The 18,161-nt window shown below is 43.8% G+C and overlaps 2 protein-coding genes across 2 annotated transcripts in view; one reads left to right on the top strand and one right to left on the bottom strand.

Annotated features, from left to right (window-relative positions):
- LOC135371139 (sodium-dependent dopamine transporter-like) overlaps window positions 1–2,145 on the bottom strand; it is a 34,258-nt gene extending 32,113 nt beyond the window's left edge. The window contains exon 1 of the mRNA XM_064605167.1: window positions 1,795–2,145. Coding sequence (XP_064461237.1) covers window positions 1,795–2,053 — 259 coding nt within the window. The 5' untranslated portion in view covers window positions 2,054–2,145. The remainder of the gene's footprint in view (window positions 1–1,794) is intronic.
- Window positions 2,146–7,402: 5,257 nt separating this feature from the next.
- Window positions 7,403–17,404, top strand: LOC135371136 (probable ATP-dependent RNA helicase DHX37). The gene is made up of 26 exons (XM_064605164.1): window positions 7,403–7,601; window positions 7,701–7,889; window positions 7,960–8,060; window positions 8,146–8,536; window positions 9,537–9,685; window positions 9,746–9,932; window positions 10,005–10,118; window positions 10,193–10,294; window positions 10,354–10,434; window positions 10,990–11,228; window positions 11,670–11,853; window positions 11,920–12,027; window positions 12,145–12,269; window positions 12,957–13,053; window positions 13,117–13,182; window positions 13,402–13,480; window positions 13,787–13,977; window positions 14,060–14,107; window positions 15,261–15,417; window positions 15,557–15,677; window positions 16,311–16,374; window positions 16,451–16,565; window positions 16,620–16,757; window positions 16,863–17,031; window positions 17,096–17,193; window positions 17,253–17,404. The coding sequence occupies exons 1-26, from the start codon at window positions 7,527–7,529 to the stop codon at window positions 17,333–17,335; spliced, it is 3,471 nt and encodes a 1,156-aa protein (XP_064461234.1). The 5' UTR covers window positions 7,403–7,526; the 3' UTR covers window positions 17,336–17,404.
- The last annotated feature ends 757 nt before the right edge of the window (window positions 17,405–18,161 follow it).

Genomic DNA, 18,161 nt, shown 5'->3' with positions numbered 1-18,161 from the left:
TTGCTGCTGCGTAGCCAGCAAGCACCACCGCACGAGTATGACGCAAATCGAGGAACACCTTCACTCACAAACGCGCTCGACGGCTTCGTTTTCTTTTCTTCGTGTCCTGTCCACTTCGCACGCGATACTGCCCCGACTACCGTTACGTATAACTTATATACTCTAAGTCACTCTACACGTCTGCTATAGGGACCTCACCTTATATAGCGACGAAGACAAATAATTATCCGGGTTCGTCGCTTCCAGCACTTGTTGCCACCGTAACTTCACCCCCTTTCTTTACCTTTTCTTTTTACCTTATTTCTTCTGCACATTTCAATTTTGCTCATTCATTCCTCTTCCAATCCTTCGTGGCCGTCAGTCAGCCTTCGGTAGTTAGCTGGTTTCAGGTATATAGTTATAGCTTTTAGTCGCTACTCAGCTATATTAGAGTAGACAAATATAGATTTGTGGAACTACTGCCTCTATATTTTTCTTTAAAAACCTATACGTATAAGGTGAAACGAGTTAGACATTCGTAAAAACAGAGCTTCACCGCATAGCACGATTTGCTGAAAACGGGAGGCGTACGCCATGTTTGTGGCAATTGTGAACTGTATAATGCCACAAAAATGGCGTACGCCCCCCGATTTCAGCAAATCAGGGGAAAGAACGATGTCGTTCGGGATGGTGGTAGGCTAGGAGCGTGTTATTTGGTGAAGGTCAGTTTTAATAGTGCAGCATGAAACATTCTGCACACAAGAAGGCGCGAATACTTGGTTTCTTAGTCTCCTGTTTCGTTTCGTTTGTGTCTCCCCTGTCCCCTCGTCCCTCAAACTCAAGGATGTTGTCTTCGTCGACTTGGTATATACCACATGACACAAAACACGACACATATATGCGGGTCGATGATCTCGGTACGAACAATGTTGTTAGCTTGTATGCCATGTAACAGCAGAACAGCATGCTTTCCGTGAGTTGCATGTTTCGATCTACCTGTAATTTCTTTTTTATTCAAAATAACGATCTATAACACTCGAAATACGTACATTCAGGACGAAAGCTTCACATAATTCTGCCGTCCGATGAGGACATGTTTAATAGCCAGAGAAACTCGGGAAATATACTGGGATTTAAAGAAATTTTCATTGCGACTTTTATTTGATGCGAGGTTTTTTACTTTTCTTTTTTCCCTCTCTCTTCTTTTTTCTTTTTTCGTAGCACGTTCGAACGTGTTATTCTGCCGTGTTTCTCGCGCTGCGGAACACGCAATGCCCGAAAAATATCGCAACCGCATATACGCACGGTATATCTTGCCGCGGTGTGCATACCGAAGAGTGATTCTATTTCATAGCTCTCGATATATCTGGCGGTAAACAGGACCCTTCATCGGTTACATTCCTCACACGATAGGAAGAGATTAGAAGTTTGCCGCAAGATTAGGATGTTCTGCTGCACCTTGCGAAATCGAGGGTTCATTTCGCTCCACGAACGCAACAGGTAGTGCGATTCCTGCTGCTTGTGTCGTAGTGCTTGACACTACTGACCTAAAGTGACAGTCGTGCACTACTCAGGTGACTACCGCGTTTTTCATTTCAACGAGAGCGGTAATTACACAATTGCTAAACAACGTCTTTCCTTGGCAAATAACTGCACCGCGAGACAATGTTTTCCTTTTTTCTTTTCAAGTCCAAGGTATGCCTAGTCGCGTGTGAAAAACCATCGACATAGAACTGCAGTTGATAGTGGGCATAAATGACAAGATAACAGAGAAGAACTGGTTATCACACAGTCAAAAGAAAACTAAGAACTCACCTCCACCGTAAGCATAACAGAGGTACGGAAATCGCCAAACATTTGATAGATCAACGGCAAATCCTATCACAGACAGCAAGAAATCCGCCTTCTTGCCCCATACTTCACGCTCGGCGGGCTTCGGCGTGTAACAGTTGGTCTCCTGAAGACCTGCAGACGACGATCTAAGAGGCTCAGTAACGTTAGTGTCCCCGTCATCCTCGGTAGTGGGAGTCGTCTGATTGTCCGCGGACAAACATTCGTCTTTCACTTGCGTCATTGTGGACACTGTTTGTTCGCACGAACCTCAAACTTCCATACTGTGACTCGAGAACCGGGAGTACCGCGCTGCCCAACACCACAGCCAAAGCAGACGACACCGCACGCGAGCCGCACTCCGCCAAACTCGGCGGGATCCCGTGATTATCGTCGACCAATCACGGGTACAGCGCGACGTTGGCTCTAACCAATCGGGTGGCGCGAATAACTTTTTCAAAAAGTTCCTTTCATAGGCTCCTGGCTGCCACTTGATAGATTTTCCTCCGACTTTCAGTGATGGTGCACTTCAATATTTTATATTGCTCCCGCGAGAACTGCATTTTATTTTCGCTGACGGTTATGTTTCATCTTGGTCAGTACAAGGGGAAAGAGTGTGATCCTCAGGTGCAAGGGAGATCCGAACCTTGCTACCGCAGTGACAGCCCAATCGGAAAAAATGAACAAATAAATAAATAAAAGAAGAAAGAGAAGGCAAAAAAATGTAGAGCAAAGCACGTTCATGGCGAAATTTCAATGCATAAAGCTGCGCTTGAATATGGCAGTGAATATGGCACGGAGGATGTCTGGAACTCCTTTGAATGTTCAACTGCATTCGTCCAACTGCATTTTTTTCTAAACTCTCTTGGTTGAAAGAAATACCTAACTTCACCGAAGAATACGCTACTAGCAAACCATAATTTCGAACACGGTGTCGTTCTCTTTGCGAACTCAGGAAAAACGGGAGACGCACGCCTTTTTGTGACACTTCGTATTTGTGTTAATAGCTAACGGGTACGCCCCCGCACCCTTTTCCGACGATAAGTGGTGACGGCGCCATTCTGTGCAGTGGCATGCTATGTGGTGAAGTTGTGAAGTTCACAGAGGTTCACAGTTTCCACAAAACATAAAACACACAAGAAAGTGTGCATTATTCGTGACATGACGAGGTGTGACGTTTCATGATACTTGACGTCCTTGTACCTAACCAAGAAAACTACTTTTTTTTCAGTAACTGGCGCGATGTTACGAGAAAACTTCTCACAATTTAAAGTTACTCCGTGGCATTTTATTTTCCCCTCCCCTCGAGTATCCCTTTCCACCTCGCTAGGGAAAAGACGAAGAAAAGGGAGAGAGCGTGAGAGATATTGTTAGCTGGACAGGTGGAAGTGTGGAACGTGAACGTTCCCGTAATGGGGGCTTTTTCATATGCAGTGTATATTTGCGGGGAAACCTTCTCTGCAGGAAACGCTGAACTGCGCTGAAACGACAGTCTTGCGCACTTTCCTGATTTGTTGAAAATGGAAGACGACACACGCGTTTTTCTGGCAATTTGGATATATGTTAACTGTCACAAAAAGGCGCAGAACTTCTGCCTTTCTGATCGTTTACGTGGGTGACACTTTATTTGCGGTTACGTTTTGGCGTTACGGTTTGGTGTAGCGTTATATTAAATGTTATAGGAAACTTTTACTGGCGGTAACAACACACAACATGCAATACACCCGAGACACTACCATACAACATGCAGTTACAACTAGAGACAATATTATGTACATCCGTTTCAGAAAATATTTAAACACCACAACAAAAACACACCCCAAAAAACTTGGCCTTAACTTGGTGTCAAGCAGTGACAATAGTTACAATATGTACAGGTTATATCTACAGTCTGTGTTATGTACATTCATTCCGGTAAGTATTTACATATGAAAGAAAGATGAAGGTGATGATGGTGATGACGAATGTGGTGGTGAGACAAATGAAATTCATGGAGGGAAACCAACGATGCTCACAGTTCCTGGCCTTACAATAAGGGAAGGATGATCTCGCCACCTTACTGACTAAAAATATCTAAAACGCGAATGATACATGACTAAAAATGTGAATTAATTACATCAATATTAAATTGATGTAATTAATTCCCATTTTTAGTCACTAACCAATTAATTTTTCTTCGATTAATTAACTTATTGCTAAGATGAAAGCATCTAATTTTAATCAAAAGTCCCCAAAGTAAATGCTCCGCCCACAACTTCGCGGACCCATTCAACGGAGAAAGCACACACACACACAAAAAAAAAGAAAAAAGAAAAGAACAATAAAACGTCATCCAAATGTGGTAGGAAACGTCTTCTCTTGTGTTCTTAAAATAGCTCGAATTCTTGTGTGAGCTTAGTTAGACAAACGGTCGTCCGGTCTCACTGACATAACAGTATAACCGTGTAAGGTGACCCAATTATATCCGACGTGACCAAATAGGGAAGTGCCCGGTCAGTTCCCCAAATGTGTCATGGTAGTCGCACAACAAAGGAGTCGGGGAAGGTCGTATCTAAGCGACACGACTGTTCATGGCGTTTCTCAATCGTTATCAAATTGAGCGGAAAGACGGTGACCTCTTCCCCATCAGCGTGGGAGTTTCCTTCTCCCAGAAGGCCCTGAGCGGGAGTGAGCCGGGAAGATAGTTTTCTTTTTTGCAACCAAAGTTTTTTTCTTTTCTTCTTCTTTTTTTTTTGTGTGAAATGAATAACGGCACCTGTAAAATATCATACTCGTAAAGCACACTGTTAAAACAGAACTTCACCACATAGCACGCTCCTAGCCAACCGTCACTCCGAATTATATCATTATCTGTCCTTATTTGCTAAAAATGGGAGGAGGCGCCTATCTGGGACACATTATGCTTGTCCCAGATAGGCTCCTCCCCCTGTTTTGAACAAATCATTGGGATTCATTTTCGGTTGCACTTTTCGTTTATACTTCCAGGTGCTTCAACATTTATCAAGTAATACTGACAGCTTCTTTATACAACGAAAATATAGTGGCGAATACAGGGAGGGGGGGCGATCGCCCCCCCCCCCAAACGTCATTTTATACATGGGATTTCCCTCTCTCTCCCACTACGCGCTCCGACAAAGATCCCCCCCCCCCAAAAAAAAGACCGGGGGTCTGGATCCGAAGACAAGATCGAAGCTTGATCGAAGACAAGAGAGCAAGAGAGTCTGCAAGAAAGACGCAGCCACGGAGTAGAAGTAAGGAGGCCGAACTCTGCCAGAAAGTTTCGTACATAATTCACCGAATATTTGTGGCCGCGTGGCGGCGCTCGTGAACTGCCGGAGGCTGGGTCGGAGGCCTCTCCTGGAGTTATGCCTTAGAAATGCGCTTCGTGCGAACTTATATTACATGTCAAATACTGGGATTAAAACTGGGTTTGATAAATAAACACGTTCACTGGAGGGAGTATCAACTGTCATTCGTCAATTATGCGCCTACAGTATGATTCGGGGAAGCAAGCAACGCTTTCGTTTCCAAGCTTGGTGGGAAAGCCTTCTCGACGGCACTAGCAGTGATGAGGGGAAGCCACCTCCAAGGGATACCGACAGCGAAAGCAAAGTTTTCGCAAAGATGAACGCGAACGCCGAAAAATGATCTTCCCAATTGCTTGTCTTTATTTTAGTGCCGTCGAAGCTTCTAGCATGAGACTGTCAGTTTAAACGCAGCAGAAGCACTTCGCGAAGAACTTGGAAGCGATGTTTTTTATATGCTTTCCAGTGGCATCTAAGAAGTACTGACTGACTTTAAGCCTTTAAAGGGCAATGTCTTCTGTGATAAAACATTACAAACGAATGAAGTTGTCTTTTGAGTCTGGTTTAACTTTATACCTTTTGTTATCATGATAATCTAAATTGGAATGTTGTGGTGTGAAGCCAACTTCAAGGATATGACGCCGCTATTGTTTTGCTGATTGCATATCTCCACTGCAATTCAGAGAAAGCGAAAGTCGCCAGTGTTTAGCGCGCCGTGTCTGCTGCACAGCAGACGCGTGATTTTGTGTAAATTATGAGCAAAAACTGCTTCATACCTTTAAGAGTTAGTTTTAAAGAGAGGGGGAGGCTAACGTTCCCACCAGGCCAGCTGTTGAACCTGCTAACATTTCTCGAAAACATAATAATGAAGAGACTGAGTGGGAGGATGCATGAGGATATGCTCTTTTGCATTGTTGACGACATGGAACAGACTCTTGTGCCAGCTCTTGGCTGTGAACACAAGGATGACTTAACAAGATCTGTCATATCTTATTACACGTGATGAGGATGCACATGGGATGTAAGGTGGAAAACGGACGACACGGAGACAAGGCAAGGAAGACAAAACTGCAGCAGAAGCAATCAAAGTTACAATCACAGAGTGCGACTGGGAACTGATAAAATCTGCGATGAAAGAAAAAGCAAAAGTCAGAGACTGAGTGATCGACTGCACTGTCTTTCCTCCTTTATTGAATCACGGACACACTACGATTGCGTTTGATGTGACAGGCAAATGCTAACGATCTATATGAAAACAGATGGAAATGAAACGCAAAAACGTATCCGTACCTGTGTTCATGAGTCATTTCTGTACGAAGTATGGTGGGTACGTCTGTAAAAGGAGCCTGAGAACAACCTTTCATCACGGGTATTTCTCAATCGACATTGCATGTAAACGCGCCCGTAGAGCTGTGGCTTAATATCTGCTGCGGATAACAGTAATGCTGTAACACTACATTAAAAGAAAGCAAGCGACCAACATAAGAAAACCTGCCGTTGTACACAGCCGTTCAACAGCCGGGGCTCCCTTCGCTGTTCTACACTACACTCTACACACTACACACCTCTGCGAGTCCCGTAACGGCGGCTTTCCCACAAGGCGCACAGGAAATGGTATTGCGAGTTAAATAAAATGCATCTCGAGACAAAAGGCGTATATTGAAAATTGCATGGACACAAGATGGACGTGTTTCTTCAACAAGCTATCCTTGAGCTCTTGTTTCGAAGGTTTTTTTCGTAACCGGAATAAATAGCGCTAACCAAGGCGTAACTACGGGAGGAGCCGCGATGCCAGCCTCCGTCAGTTCGCGAGCGCCGCCACACGGCCACAAATATTCGATGAATTAGGTACGAAACTCTCCTAACAGCGCTCGGGGAGAGATCGGCCTCCTTACTTCTACTCCGTGGACGCAGCGCAACGATGATGAATGGGGAGTTTCATGTTTCATCGCCAGGGGCGATACTCTACCCCATTGCTGGTGGTGAGGTGGGGAATGAAATAATGAGCTCCCTTTCACAATAAGGATCGAAGTCCTATCGTGTCCAAAAAGGACAAAATAGCTTTGAGCACAGAGCGTTGGTGTGCTGGATGGTTGGATTTGGCCAAAGACCAAGCAATTTTGATATTTCTTGTAGCAGGTTTCTTTCAAGCAGGTTTCTTGTATTTTTTAAATATTACAAAGCATTTTTGTTTTCTTTTTTACAAGTTTTCGTTCAATGACGTTCTACCATTACTGCATTGCATGTCTGTCATCGGCTTCTTTCTCCTCTACGTCTAGCAACGGTGGTCGAAAACCACGTGTTGTTGTTTGGGCATGCCTGTGGTGCTTTCTCGTAGCACTGTGGGAACACTGTATCCGTATTTTTAATCACTTGTGTTATGATCATTAATTTACGAATAAAATCCTCAAAATGGATCGAAGACGGAAAAGGTCCAAGCGTAGATCTGACCAAACTACCTCTGCCGATACTCAGAGCGCAGAAAAGGTGGGCCCTCTTCGTCTGCTACGTTATGTCAAGTCCGCTTGATCGTACCTTTGTACTACGCGAAAGAAAAAGTGACTTTGCTGCCACCTTTATTTGCAGATTGAACTTGATTTAGACATTCAAGAAGACAAGTATGACAGCTGTAATGCGCTTGTACTGCCTTCTAAAAAACGCAAAACGAAGGAAGCTAAGCAGGAAACGTCCCCTCAGAAGAAGGGAATAAGACTTTCCGCGAAAAAAAGAAAACTACTGGAAAAAGTGATCATCAAAAAGAAAAAGAAATCCAACGTTAGTACGGAACCTGGACGAATTTTCAATGCCCGGTTATAGTGGCTAAAAAGACAAATATTTATTTCAGAGAGCTCAGCTGCTCGAAGACCTACAGAAAAATCAAGCCTCAGACAAATTATTGTCTCTGATGATTTCAACATCTGCCATGCAAACAAAAGGATTGAAAAGGTTTACACGCATTAATTTAAGTTTCACACAACTATTATTATTCTTAGTCTTCATTGTCTTGACTAATCAGCACCAATTCTTGAAGGTTTTCAGAGCTAGCCTCAACAACACAGCCTGAAGATAAAACCGTGACAAGGATAAACAGTATAAAAGGCAGCAACCCTCTGCCGCGGAAACAGCCACATATCCACGGTGATAACATGCTTTCTCTCGACCATCAGACGTCATCAAGTAGTGACGAAAGTGAACCAGATGAAGCACCAGAGGAAGAGTCAGGTGCAGGGGAGAATAAAAAACTTCTCGAAACTTCAAGTGACGCACAGAGAAGGGAGAGTAGCTTGCCCTCTCCACCACTGGAACCTACAACTGTGATTGCCAAATGCAGTGACGATTTCCAGAAGGCATTGTCAGCACAAACTGAGACCACACATAAGCCATCCACGTACATACCTGTACAGAGGTCACCAGAGATACAAGTATGAAACCCGCTTTAACTGTTAACGATAAAAAAGATTGAAAGCAAGCGAGCTGGTGGCAGATATCCATAACGAAAACCCGAGACTGGGCAAAAGAGAGTTGTGCGAGTTGAGACTTGTGTTGTGTGTCCCTTTTTCATTTATTTTCCCATAATGTCGGGGTTTTCATTATGGAATTCTTGGTGCTGCTGATCTCTCGCGATTTATTGTAGTGACTGCTGGTCTTGCGTCGGCTAGGGTGAATTTGAGACTGTTAGGCACCTATGAAATGAAGATGTGTTAAAACTGCACTTGAACTTGTTTGTTGCATTATGTATATTAGATTGGGTGGCTCATTTGTATAATTTTTTCGTATTTGGATGCAGTCAGGGAAGAGATAAGTTGAATAGAAATACTACATGGTCCACATGTGGCAAACAGGTTCTAACAAAGTAGAAAATAGTTGTTCTGTGACTGGAACACAAAAACTGACAAACTCAACACAAGCCTCGCCTAGGAACATGAAAGATGAAAATATGGGTGCCACTTCGAAGGCTTCTGAATATATAGTGGTTTGTCGTCTATTAAACCCTGCTCTGTTTGAGAACATTTTTCTGTGTGTTTGTGTCTCGTCTCCGTCTCTGGTATTGTCCTCTTCGCAAGCATCGGGAACAAGTGGCTTATACAGAATCGCAAGCAAAAGGAAGGCGTTGCAAAAAATTGGGTGTGGGAGTGTTATCGTTACAGTTATATTGAAGTTGTAACAACTTTTGTGTATCATTGCTGACATGCGTTCAACGCGGAAATAATAAAGGCCCCCCTCTGCAGGTGGTACACAGGAACGGTAGGGAGAGGGTGTCGTCAGACATCTGGGGGGTGGAAGGTGGGGGTGCCTGCGTAAATCAGGTGCAGGAACAGTGATGTTTCCTGCCGCTGTTTGGCTTTTTCGACAGCAGTTGTACTGTACTCAGGGTTTCAACAATGTTTTTATCCATTTCTTTCTGTTTCTTCTCTCAAACAGGCTTCTAGGCTTCAGTTGCCGATTTTGGCAGAGGAGCAAGTAATAATGGAAGCCATAAATGAAAATGATATTGTCATCATATGTGGACAGACGGGGTCAGGGAAAACGACTCAAGTTCCTCAGTTCCTCTATGAAGCCGGCTATGCAAGGTAGGGCAATGAAAAAAAACAAAACAGTCCCTTATGATCTGGTTGCTTTCCTTCTTCAAGTGAAAGCGGCATTATCGGAATCACAGAACCCAGAAGAGTCGCTGCGGTGTCCATGTCGAAACGAGTGGGAGAAGAAATGTCTCTTAAACGTGCTGTTTCTTATCAAATTCGCTTTGAGGGAAACACGTCTGAAGAGACAAAGATAAAGTTCATGACTGATGGGGTGCTTCTCAAGGAGGTTCAAAATGCAAGTGTCCCAATGGCCACATTTACATACGAATGCAATGCCATTTCTCAATTCCTCACGTTTTGTTTGCAGAATTTCTTGCTGACAAAATACTCCGTCGTAATCATTGATGAAGCTCACGAGCGAAGCATTTATTCGGACATTCTGATTGGCTTGCTTTCGAGGATTGTACCGCTACGCAGAAAGGTAATGGAGTTAGACGTTGCGACTTCCGCAGCACTAGCATTACATATCGTTTTACGACCGTTATGAATTTACAGAGGGGTAAACCGCTGAAGCTGATTATCATGTCAGCGACACTGAGAGTGGAAGATTTTACCCAAAATAAACATCTTTTCAAGGTTTCGCCTCCAGTCATAAAGGTACTCTGTCTCAAATACTTCGTAGTGCACATCTTGGAAATATCCTCATATTTCAACAGGTAGAAACAAGACAACATCCGGTGACCATCCACTTCAATAAAAAGTCCCCCGAGGATTATATCCAGGAAGCATACAGAAAAGTATTACCTACTTTGCAGTATTCGCGGCAGTATAATAAATTTAGTAACACACAACTAATGAAAGAAAGGTTGGCAGAAAGTCTATCTGTTCCAAGAGGATGCGGGGTGCGTTGATTAGTCTGAAACATGCATGACAGAGCAAAGCCGTTGCTCCGTTATGTCCGTTATACCTGTCCTTTACTAATTTCAGATACAGCTGCACAATTGTAATGCACTGTTCTACAATGTGTTATTTTGCCAAACTACAAATTTCAGAATTTGGAAAACTTGTTAATTTAAAACGAGCTCTTGCCATCACTTTATTTGCAGACTAGCCCCCAAATTCGGTACTTGAAGTGCGGCTTGCATTAACGAGGGCACAAAAATTTTTTTCAGTCAGTCATTTTTCTGAAATTCATGTATGTGACACCGCACAATATTCACGGCCCTCGAAATACTACGTCCACGATATGTTTCTGTCCGAAAGCATCTGCCTAGTGAGATTTTCATGAAGACAGTATGCATAGTCTCGGTGAGCAGTAAATTACATCTTGATTTGGCACAATACGTTTGCAGGTATGCAAGATTCACCAGCAGCTACCAGAAGGAGGCATCCTGGTATTTGTTACAGGACAACAAGAAGTAATATCACTGTGCCGGAAGTTACAGAAGAGATATCCTGTTCCCCAAGGAGTAACCCCTTCAAAGACAGCTATATCTTCTAGTGATGTGGGTGAAGACGTGCAGTTGGAGGAAGATTCTGCGATCACTAATAAGACCAGTACCAAAGAGAAAGGGCGAATCAACTTAGACAAGTATGAAATGCTTGTAGCATCGATTATCAATGCTTACTGATAAAGAGTCATTATTTTTATGATACCGTTCAGCTCTTTCATTGAGTTGAAAACACTAAAGTATCTGGAGATGATGAGAAACTATCACATTTTCTCTGTCATGTGCTATTCTTTCAAGCTATAGAACATCTCGACAGTGATCGAACGAAAATGCTACGGTAAAGTAAAAGTGAGGATCATTTGCATGTAAGGTGCCGTAAAGAGCATTCAATTTGTCTTTAGTAGCCCATGTGATATAAAGGTCACTGGTCTTAACAGGACTGTCTTCAAAGTACGATGGGAAGTACCTATGTCAAGTATTGCTCATGCGTGAAAGTGCCGTTGGTATTTCGCTAACGTATATCAGCTCAAGCATATGCTCCGCATTCATACATATTTCCTGGCATTGTCTTGACCTTGTAGCTACTCAGTTGTTCCACTTGATGAAGGCCAGCTGGAGGAAATAGTGAAAGATGCTGAACCCAACGACGGTGTCTTATCTTCTGACGACGACGGAGAGGCGGAACCATTGGCAAAGGGTGCAGTCCACCAGCCCCTCACTGTTCTGCCCCTCTTCTCGTTGCTGCCGTCTGACAAGCAAGCAAAGGTGACATTCATTTAAGGTCACCTTAATTCTCGAACGTTGAATGTTCACAAAGTTTCCCTGTTCCAGGTCTTCGAACATCCCCCCGAAGGGACACGTTTATGTGTTGTTGCGACTAATGTTGCCGAAACTTCACTCACTATACCTAATGTGAAATATGTTGTTGATACAGGAAAGGTTTGTTCCCGCCTTTTCTTTCTTCCTGTAAAGCAGCACAGTTCGTTTGAACAAAGAAAAAGAAATCTCCTCTCGATTTTGGTTTCTCTAAGCAAATTCTTATCTCTCCGATTGTAGGTGAAAATGCGAGTGTATGATAAGGTGACTGGCATTTCGGCCTTCATGATAACGTGGGTGTCCAAGGCATCTGCGGATCAGAGAGCCGGCAGAGCTGGTAGAACGTGTCCAGGTCATTGTTACAGGTGCGAGACTACTACAATAGCTTTTTATGTTTTGGGGCAACCGCTCTCTTCCAGGAAGTAGGTGTAGATTATAGGGCTGGCACAGGCTGAAAGTGCAACTTTTACATGGGCAATCGTTTTATTGTTTTCTGTGCCCGAGACTAGGAACAGTGCTCTCATAATGTTGTATTCCGTGTATCCCATTCTTCAGCTTTGCACAGGATACGGTAATGGTAACGGAAATGCATGCCACGTTCCTTCATTACCGGAAACAGAAACAAGAATGATCGATAAGTATTGAATTCTGGCAACGGCTAGTACTGTGATGTGATGACATGAGTACATAGTTCTTTATTTCCTGCTTCTTTTCTTTTTTTTTTTTGATGACTCTATTCCCTGTGACACATGCCTAGGGTTCTTCGTTTTTGGGTTTTGTGATTTCTTAATTTTTTTTTTTTTTTTTGGGGGGGGGGGGGGAGGATCGGGTGCTATTTACACACAAGAACTCGGGGAGAAATCGGGCGCGACGATCTCTGTTTGATATGTCATCGGGGGATTTGGTCATCAGAAACGAAAAATTGGAAAAATTGCGGTAACGAAACCAGAAACTGTTACAAAAATAAACCCGTTACCCTTCCCTGGTTTTCCCTAGGAGATCTTTAAAAAAATGGCTGCATTTCTAGAGTGACGGGGAAATTTTGTTCACAGGCTATACTCGTCCGCAGTATACAATGACGAGTTTCCAAAGTTCACACCTCCAGAAATAACTCGGAAGCCCGTCGACGGACTTTTACTGCAAATGAAGGTGAGCAAGTGTGCGCGTAACTTTTGTACACAGAAAATATCTTATTGCTTTTTTGTTGTACAGGCGATGAATATAGACAAAGTGGTAAATTTCCCATTCCCATCACCGCCAGACAAAGTGGCACTGCAGGTACGTTGCAGCAGTTGGGAAAGATCGCAAGTCTAAGCTGTTATCACATGAGCTGCATGATTGAATATGCACAAGTTGAATATGCAATAAGTGTTATTCAGCAAGTAGGCTGACCAAATATTGTGCAGAGATGATGATGCTGTGTTCCTACAATTTGATTGGTGGACACAGGGTGAGTAACTGCGTGGATAAAGTACAATCCTTGTGAATTTGTTTCAGGCTGCAGAAAAGAAGCTCATCCTCATGGGTGCTTTAACACAACAGCCTAAACCTGCACGTCTTAAGGACTTGCCCAAATGTACGTTAACTGCATTACATGTACAGCCCATCAACCTTAATAATAACACTGAAAAAAATATGGTCTCTTTCTCGAGCGCGAATACAGCAGCCCATGGGGCCATGAGAGAATCTTAAATGACCAATATTATTCTGTTAGTTTAACGCAAGGACATTGTTAACATAACATTCCCCCAATGCCCCAAGGGTGGCTTTTATGAGGCTCGGAAATGAGACAGAATTTTTTTCCTGTGTTACTATTAAGGTTGACGGGAGCTGTACATCAATTTTTGCGAAGCGCAAATGTTTACACACACACGTTATGCAGGGGAATGGAGTTCTAGGGTGACGCCCCTCGGAAGAGCCATGTCGTGCTTTCCCGTAAGCCCCCGCTATGCCAAGATGCTGGCGGTGTCGCACCAGCACAACTTACTTCCTTACACCGTGGCTGTCGTCTCTGCCATGACGGTCCAGGAGCTTTTCTACGATCCTGCTGTCTCCGAACATGGACAAGCACATGTGAGCGTCCATGTCTGCGTGTGCCGTCAGTAGTATTGCCATGTTTTCCCCTGGTGTGTCTCACCTCGGCATTTTACTGCAGGAGAACCACAAAAGATGGAAGAAGGTGCGCGAGATGTGGGCAGGGGAGGTAAGGCAGGTGTTTTTGTACCCGTAGAGCATTCTCTTTTAGGGCTCAGTGTGGTAAAATCCGTTTTTAGCCCCCCAGTTTTTGTCATCCTTACTTAGGGTAAAAGTTTTTAAAAAAAATGCTGTAACAGACCTATACTCATGTTCAACTTTGAAGGAAGAAATCTAGTCCGTCAGCTATATATGCCGTTGGAGATAGGGTGACGCAATAGCGCGCCAGGAGAAATACTGCAGCGCCACCACGCACTGTAGTGTCATGTGGCCTGTCTAAACAGCCAATACGGAAGCAGAGTGGCTATGATGGATTACATTATCTGGCGGAGGAGCAACCGTGACCTCTCTGTGTCCAGCCATCCTATCTGCGGCGCAGTAATATTTTTTATTTTTCCCGCTGTTGTGTTGTTGTGTCTCCGTCCACTCTTTGGCTGCAAGTTTTTACTCATGGGTATGTACCAACTCCCCTAAATTTCTACCTTGGTGAATATTTTGAGGGTTGACGGAGTAGGTTTCTTCTCCTTCTTAAGTTGAACACGACTATAACAAAATTCAGCTACTGATACAGGCACTGGAGAACACTAAGCAATGACCATTCAGCTCCGCAACCTGTCTTCATCCGAAATACGACAGTCATTTTTATTTCATTTATTTTCCCCCTATTTTATAGTTCGTGAAATAAAACCCTGATTTTCAAAAGACATAAAGCCCCAAAACACAGGGGTTTGCATATGCGTGAGAACCAAAATAAAGCTGTGTCCTATGGACCTACGTATGAGTAGAGCCTGAAGTTTTCGCGAAATATATTTTCTAAATTTGCGGGGTAAAAATTGCAAAATTCATGCAAATTCGGGTGAAAAAACTTCCAGTATGCTAAATTCCGGGAGAAATCGGGCTCAGCTACTCAAACCAACTGTACTGGTTTGGTACAAACAGTGACATAACTGCATTTACTGCCAAACAAGTTAGCGTGCATTCCTACAGATGTCCCAGCGAGGGCAGTTTGCCGGGTAAAGATCGGGTTCCACCCAAAGGAGGCAACCTTCAATTCGGGGAAGAATCGGGTTAAACCCTAAAACTTCAGGCTCTATGTATGGCACAGTGGTAGATGAGGCCAGTGCCCTTTCCGTCATTATTCAATTGCGTTCGTACGATTTCAGGGGAACTCTCTGGCGTTGGGCGATATCATGGTGCTCCTCAAGGCTGTGGGTGCCAGCGAGTACGTGGGATGTACGCCACACTTTTGTGAACGCCATGGCCTCCGCTATAAAGCTATGGTAGAGGTCAGAAAGCTGCGCATCCAGTTGACAAAAGAACGTAAGCTGCCTCTGTTTTTCTCAGTACAAGGGGGGGGAGGATTGGCTTTAGAACTGCAAGAATAGTGTCCAAGATAGAAGTCATAACCATTACTTTGAAAAACAGTGCTGAATTTTATTTGTGTGCGGTTGCTTTGCAGTAAATCTGCTGATTCCGGATATCAATCTTTCCGTGGACCCGAAGATGGATCCACCGTCCGACTTGCAGGCGAAGCTGATCCGTCAGGTTGTTATGACGGGCCTCAGTGACCATGTAGCCAAGTATGTGCTATAAATAGATAACCCCCTAGGCATAGGGTTCTTCGCTTTCGGGTTTTATGATTTTTCAAATTCGGGAGGGAAAAATCGGGTGCTATTTACATGCGAAAATTCGGGGAGAAATCGGGCGCTACGATCTCCGTTTGATATGTTGCCGGGGAATTTTCGGGTGAAATGAAAGGCATATGAAACAATTAGCTACTGCTGTGACACTGGGACGAGAAACAATCTTTATATTTCCGCTCGGAACTGGGATAGTGAATGGCCGCGGTATTCGAACACTTACCCGAGCTCCACAAAAGCTCGTCTTTTTTCTCCTGCAGGAGGGGATTATAAAAATAATTACAAATAGGTTGTCACAAATAACTCTCTTTGCTGATATTATGATTCACTTTTCCGACGGTTTACCAAGAACGACAAGTTGAAGGACCGCAAGGATATCGGGTTTTACCCAAATTCTGGAAAATTTGTTCGGGGAGGAACTATCACGAAAAATCGGGTTTAACCCGAAAACAAAGAACCCTACCTATGCATGACACTATCTACGTAAACTACAGGGTGAATTTAGCAAAGATTACACATTTGTGGATGCCAGAGTGGTCATAAGTAGTGATGTGGTGTCCTGTACATATGCAGGAAACTGACAGATGATGAACGGCACAGTGAAAATAAAGAGGTCATTGCAAGAAATGCATACAAGGTAGGCCTAGTGGACCATTAATATTCTCATGTCAATACTGTTCAATACAATATTTTATGTCCGCTTTAATTACCAGAGCATTGAAGTGGATGATCCCGTTTTTATCCACCCCAGCTCAGTGTTGAGCACCAAACAGCCCCTCTTTGTGATGTATCAGGAAATCTTCGAGACGACCGTAATGTCCATGCGAGGTAAGACGTGCACCAGTATCTGCGGTTCCATAAAACGAATATTCTTTCCAACAGTTGTAGCAGAGGTAGACCCAGACTGGCTTCCCGTTTATGCCCCGATGCAGTGTGTATTTTCTGCACCTCTCGAAGACCCGGCTCCAAGATATTCTCGGGACGACGACAAAGTGCTCTGTTCTGTGAAGGCCACTTTTGGTAAACACAATGTTGAGCTATGACAACAACGAGGCTTCAGCAGCGCTTTTGGTCTTAGGATTGTTGGCAGAGTACCCTTTAATAGCGGATTATTCTCTTCATCAGGACCGTACGGTTGGAGCATGGGCGTCATAGAAAAGGAGTACCCAGAAGGCCTTGACAGATATCGCTGGTTCGCAAGGTATCTCCTGGAGGGAGCCGTGTTGCCGTTTTTCAACAGTTACAGGAGATTATTGCTTTCTCCTCCCGTTACCATGGTCAAGAGTTGGTCAAGGTACAGTTTGTTAATGCCCCGTACGAGCGTAATTATAACGCATAATCTCGCAAATTTGCTTCAGACTACAGCCTCGCACAGAGTCTCTTCTTGGAGCACTGGCGTCCTCTTCGGTGGACAGCAGAGAAAAACTAGTGATGGCCTGGGAATGCAACTCTCAGTGTAAGTTGTGCAAATTTGTAGAGAGAGATTTGTCAGTGAGCTCAGTGCAACATTTCCAGATCTGCTAAAGGAATACCTGGAGTGGGTACAAGAAAGCCTGCACGGCGAGATTAGTCTCAAGTGGCCACCGACAAAGAAATAAAATGTATATGGAGACAGGTGTAAATACAAAGCAGAATAAATGACCGCTATATAGTGTAATGACTGTGCAGCCTCTACAGGCTTGTCTTAGTTCTTTGAGTATATTTGGTAGCGTCCCTTCGCGGATTTGTACGCGGTGGTTTTCTTCGTTTTCATTTTGGAACTGTGACTGTTGTGCTGGCTCCCGTCCCTATGAAGACCGTCTTTTTACCGTACTATCAGTTATGTATGGTTTAGCCTTCTGATTAAATGTGTGCAACTAACGAACATCCTCATTGAGATCAGAATAATGACTGCTACTGGTTTTCATAGTCAGCACGAGGGTAAAGTTTGCAGCAGGAAGAATCCCTCCCCCCCACTCAAAAAGAAAAAGTGCTAATTCAGTCACAAGTACAGGCACAGCAGAATGCCATGCCCTGCTCATCCAGCCCACCCATTGCCAGACATCTAGTGTTCTTTGCAATATGCTGAGTTTTGGGCCTTTCTGAGGGGTTGCAAGATTTTTGGCAGAGCTTAGGGGATGTTGCCAACACTTCGCTGGCTTTATTTCAGCATCTATAAGATGCGACAGGCAAGTCTGGCAACATTTTTTGGGTGGAAAATCAATGTCAAAACCACTTTCTACAAATTTATGTTGTAATGTAAGGCAGGCTTGTATTGGTGTGTTTTGGGGAGATTTTTCCCTAGGTGGGTTTAGCAGATAAAATTGTTAAAAGCAAGCAAGCTGGTGGCTAAGTTCCATGACGAAAACCCGAGACTGGGAAAAGACGAAAAACACAAGTCTCTTCAGTCACACTGAAGTGTTGTGCAGTCTTTTCCCGGTCTCG

The sequence above is a fragment of the Ornithodoros turicata genome, chromosome 10 (genome assembly GCF_037126465.1).
Source record: "Ornithodoros turicata isolate Travis chromosome 10, ASM3712646v1, whole genome shotgun sequence".
In the NCBI taxonomy this organism is placed as follows: Eukaryota; Metazoa; Arthropoda; class Arachnida; order Ixodida; family Argasidae; genus Ornithodoros; species Ornithodoros turicata.
This window is presented reverse-complemented; position numbering and strand designations above follow the sequence as displayed.

What these genes read in the sequence shown, in the direction of transcription:
- LOC135371136 (XM_064605164.1), top strand. Translation starts at nt 7,527, where the DNA reads ATGGATCGAAGACGGAAAAGGTCCAAGCGTAGATCTGACCAAACTACC. An exon ending in CGTCTGACAAGCAAGCAAAG is followed by an intron (nt 11,854 to 11,919) that starts GTGACATTCATT and finishes TCCCTGTTCCAG; the next exon opens with GTCTTCGAACATCCCCCCGA. An exon ending in GACTTTTACTGCAAATGAAG is followed by an intron (nt 13,054 to 13,116) that starts GTGAGCAAGTGT and finishes TTTGTTGTACAG; the next exon opens with GCGATGAATATAGACAAAGT.